Below are 4,392 nucleotides of genomic sequence, written 5' to 3' on the forward strand. Positions count from 1 at the left end.
TAACCACTGAGCCATCTCTCCAGCCCCAGATACTGTCATTTCAACCAAGCTTTCCTTAGGTTGGCCATGACCTGGCCAAACAGCCTTTATGCTTCATTTGGAAGCACAGGGTCTGATCTTATTTCTGGTAGGGGTGTGGCTAGATTCTCTCATCTTCTTGTGAAATGTGGCAAAGGGTGATTCCCCCTGTGGCAGGAAGAGTATGGTACACTGGCTACTGTAGGGCGGGGCTGACATTTTTGGCTGTGTGCTTCTTCCCTAGAGTGTGTGAAGGGCCCCAACGTGGCTGCTATCGTAGGGGGCACCGTGGTGGGTGTCGTACTGATTGGTGTCCTCCTCCTGGTCATCTGGAAGGCCCTGACCCACCTAACTGACCTCAGGGAGTACAGGCGCTTTGAGAAGGAGAAACTCAAGTCCCAGTGGAACAATGTGAGTGGCCTTGCTTTGGGAACCCCCGTGGTACATGGGTGCTTCCTCTTCTCTTTGACCTCTCACAGGCAGCAATGGGCATACTCTCTGTCCCAGCAGTGCTTGGGAGACCCACATAGAGTGCCTTCCCTAGTTCTGTTACTTCTCACAGTGGGACTGGGGCCATCTTGGAGAGATGGTGCAAGCCTCACCCTAGCTTAGCCTTCGGTCTCCCAGAGTGTGCTGTGGTTAAAGTCTGTCTGCGGCACTGTGGTGTGCAGGCTTAGCCCTGAAGCTCAGGCCCTGGGGAGGCTTCTTGCCCCAGTTGGCTCCTCAGAGTGATTTCTACTGATCTGATGGCATCTTGGAGTCCTGACGCCCTCCCTGCACTGACAAGAGCGTGTCTGGTTCCTCTCTAGGATAACCCCCTCTTCAAGAGTGCTACCACAACCGTCATGAACCCCAAGTTTGCTGAAAGCTAGAGCATGGGTTATCATAATCAAGCAGATGAGACTCCCCCCATCCCAGACCACACCTCCTACCCCCTGCAAACACAACGTGGCTTACAGCTCACCCCAATGCCGCCAAGGATCCAAAAGCCTGCTCGGTTTCTTTCCGCCATTATATCAAGTCTGCCAGGGTCTCCAGGGACTCACCTTCTGACCTGCACAATCTTACCGCAGAGCCTTAAGAATTGTCCCAAGTCCCAAGAGGTTCCAACCACGTTTTCTTGAATAAAGGAAGACAGCAGTCTCAGTAAAGGTGGCCCCAACTTATTTATATTTAAACTTGTCAGGGTATAAACCTCCTATTATATTGTTAACACCCCGTCCATTGTATTATATGTGAGTGTAAAAACTATATCTGACGTATTATATCATAATCATGTATATAAAAATAATAAAGCGGGGGCTGGTGAGATGGCTCAGTGGGTAAGAGCACCCAACTGCTCTTCTGAAGGTCCGGAGTTCAAATCCCAGCAACCACATGGTGGCTCACAACCATCTGTAACAAGATCTGACTCCCTCTTCTGGAGTGTCTGGAAACAGCTNACAGCTACAGTGTACTTACATATAATAAATAAATAAATCTTTAAAAAAATAATAATAAAGCTTCCATCCATCTACTGCACTCCAGGTGTCAGTGGAAGGTAAGCTTTGTGGAGTCCTTTGGGGCAAGGCGGCTGAGGTTGCATGCTTTGTCCCATCTGCTGTTTGTCCGTCCGCATCCTGAGGGTTCAGTTGGGATCTGGGCCACCGAATGGGAGACTTAGTTCTCTTTTTCGCTGCCCATGGGCCTGTGTGTGTGGAGCCCTCTGAGGCCCAGTGTGGCTGCCCAACAAGGGTGTCAGATGACAGAGACGGCGCCCTCCTCTCTCTTGCTCCCAATATCAGTCAGGTTCAGCACAGAAGGATAAGGTGGAAACAAAGCAGAAGTTGGGTAGGAAGTTCCTTTCTCATAGGTTGTCTTTGGGGGTGGGGACGGTGACCCAGAAATCACTGCCGACTCTAGTTCTGAGTGAGTGAATGAACCCAAAATCGTGTTCAGTGATTATGGTGTTCCTGGGTAAGAATTATGACTGATCCCAGCACTCGGGAGGCAGAGGCAGGTGGATGTCTGAGTTCAAGGCCAGCCTGGTCTACAAAGTGAGTTCCAGGACAGCCAGAGCTACACAGAGAAACCCTGTCTCGAAAAATCAAATCAAAAAAAAAAAAAAAAAGAATTATGACTGAGCATACTAGGTAGGTTTTTTGGCAATATTTGTTTTGCCTCATGGTGTCGGTGGTTCAGTAGCTTGGCTCCCCATGTTCAGCAGAGCATCCGGTCAGTGGGAACATACTCTCCAAATTGCATGCCTCATGGCTGTCAGGAAGCAGAGACAGACAGGATGTGGCCAGCGAGAAGCCAGCCCAAGGACCGATCCCCAAGGACCTATTTCTTCCAGCTAAGTTCTACCTCTTGAAGCTCAACCTCCCGAAATAGTAGCACTAGCTAAGCACCAAGGCTTCAGTGCAGGAGCTCCTGTAGAGGGACACTCCGTATTCAAGCCATAGCACCCAGCCTCATGCCCGAGCCTGAGAGTAGGAAGGGCTAGGTGTGGCCAGAGAACCCCTCAAGTGTTCTCACCTTTAGATAGAGGCACGCTCACTCATGTTCAAAAATGCGTATACACACGCGCGCGCGCGCGCGCACACGCACACACACACACACACACACACACACACACACGAGTGAAGTGTGCCCGACGAAGTGCTAGGTGTGTGTGTGTCCCTGTGTAAAATGATACTTTGCCCTTTTCTTACGACTATAATTGTTCAAAGTCCAGAGAAAACTGTTGATGAAAAACATTCCATTCGCTCAAAAAAGCAAATGATGCATTTCAGGTAGAGTGAATGACACAGTAGATCTCCTCTGACCTCAAGGAGATGATCCCCAGAACTCAGTCTGCTGGGGAGGCCTGCCTGGTAAGTTAATCGAGTCAGGACCAAAGCAGAGCTGCAGGGCTCCTTGCCTAGCGCCACCTGCTGGCGGAGCTTGCTGCTGTCTACCGTCTGGTGGAAGCTTTTCCTGCTGTAGCTGAAGGAAAGCCCTTGCCAGTCCCACCGGAGCTGCCCTGACAGCAGCCGTCAGTGTGTACTCACAGAGGCTTTGGGACATTTCCTGGACAATACTCACTCCTTTTGGGGGAGCTCTACCTCAACCAAGGCAACGATCGCCCTCTGCCGGGCTTAACAACTCCCTTGCCGTCATTGAGAGTGTGCGAGTGTGGCTGGCTGGGTGGCTGGCCCCGATTCTACCTGGAGGTCCGTCCTCTCCGCTCTGAGTAGTACCCTTGAGTACCACGCTTATCACCTCTTGCCTGAGACCTCACCGTGTGGTGCTGTGTGAATGCTGTTGTCTCTCTCCACGTGGTGGAACTCATTCCAAAGTGCAATGGTGGAAGGGAGTGGGGCCTTTGAGAAGTAGGACCAAAATCTCACGGTAGAATTAGACACGAGGAAGCTTGTGAGAGCTGTTAACGAATCTCCTAGTGCCTTGATTCTAGACTTGAGGGTAATGGGTTTGTGTCACACATAAGTGGTCCAGCCTCAGGTATTTTGCTAGAGCAGAAAGAACAAATTGAGACATGCTTTACTTCCAAATAAGTGTATTTGAAATAGTCACCAAAGATTAATTTTTATCCTCCTTAACAAAGCCACGTCCTTCTATATTCAGGAAAAGAATTTGACTTTGTCTTGTTAATCCGAAACATTAGAAGAAAATTAAGCAGGGGGTGAAGAGATGGTTCAGCGGTTAAGAATGCTTGATGCTCTTGCAGAAGACCTGGGCTTGGTCCCCAGCATCTACATGGCACAGTGGCAGTAGGCTGAGACACGGGGAGGAAGTCGTCAGCAAGGTCGCCCCAGTGAAACCACTGAACTGGACCACGCCATGGGGAGAAATAAAAGTTTATTGGGGATCAAATTTTTGCAAAGGGTATCTGGGGTAGGGGTGGGGTGACAGAGAGAAGAAGCCTGTTGGCAGAAAAGCAAGCATATTTCATGTGTTAACAGGGTAGGGGATCTATGAGCTGATACAAGCTGTGGGAATGACGGGGAACTAGATGACCTTGCCCAAGGGTTGGCTTAAGGAAGGTTCCTGGTAAACAGAAACCCGCGTCTAGGCTTACCCAGCCAAAGTCCTTCTGTTTAGGAGATTGTCATCAGCACTGCCTTTTGTGTTGTGTTTTATACAAAGTTAAGGAGAAGAAGGGGGATGTTTGGTTGAGGAGCTATGGTAAGGTGTAGGGGAAGGAGTGCCTCCCTGGGCCCATGCTGAGGCATCCCTTCCCCCTGAGGGACCAGCCACAGGACAGAATAGTACAAAATAGACGTTGTTCAGGGCCTGGGGAGGGGAGTTGAGAGGGTAGTAGAGACAGAAGGGGGGTTTGGGGGGAGAGAGAGAGAGAGAGAGAGAAGAAGAAGAAGAAGAAGAAGAAGAAGA

General features: G+C 50.1%; 1 protein-coding gene across 1 annotated transcript in view; it reads left to right on the top strand.

Moving 5' to 3' along the window:
• The window catches only part of Itgb2 (integrin subunit beta 2), a 34,543-nt gene extending 33,201 nt beyond the window's left edge, over nucleotides 1–1,342 (top strand). The window contains exons 15-16 of the mRNA XM_021205582.2: nucleotides 263–429; nucleotides 828–1,342. Coding sequence (XP_021061241.1) covers nucleotides 263–429; nucleotides 828–890 — 230 coding nt within the window. The 3' untranslated portion in view covers nucleotides 891–1,342. The remainder of the gene's footprint in view (nucleotides 1–262; nucleotides 430–827) is intronic.
• The last annotated feature ends 3,050 nt before the right edge of the window (nucleotides 1,343–4,392 follow it).

The sequence above is a fragment of the Mus pahari genome, chromosome 9, assembly GCF_900095145.1.
Source record: "Mus pahari chromosome 9, PAHARI_EIJ_v1.1, whole genome shotgun sequence".
NCBI classification, from domain to species: Eukaryota; Metazoa; Chordata; class Mammalia; order Rodentia; family Muridae; genus Mus; species Mus pahari.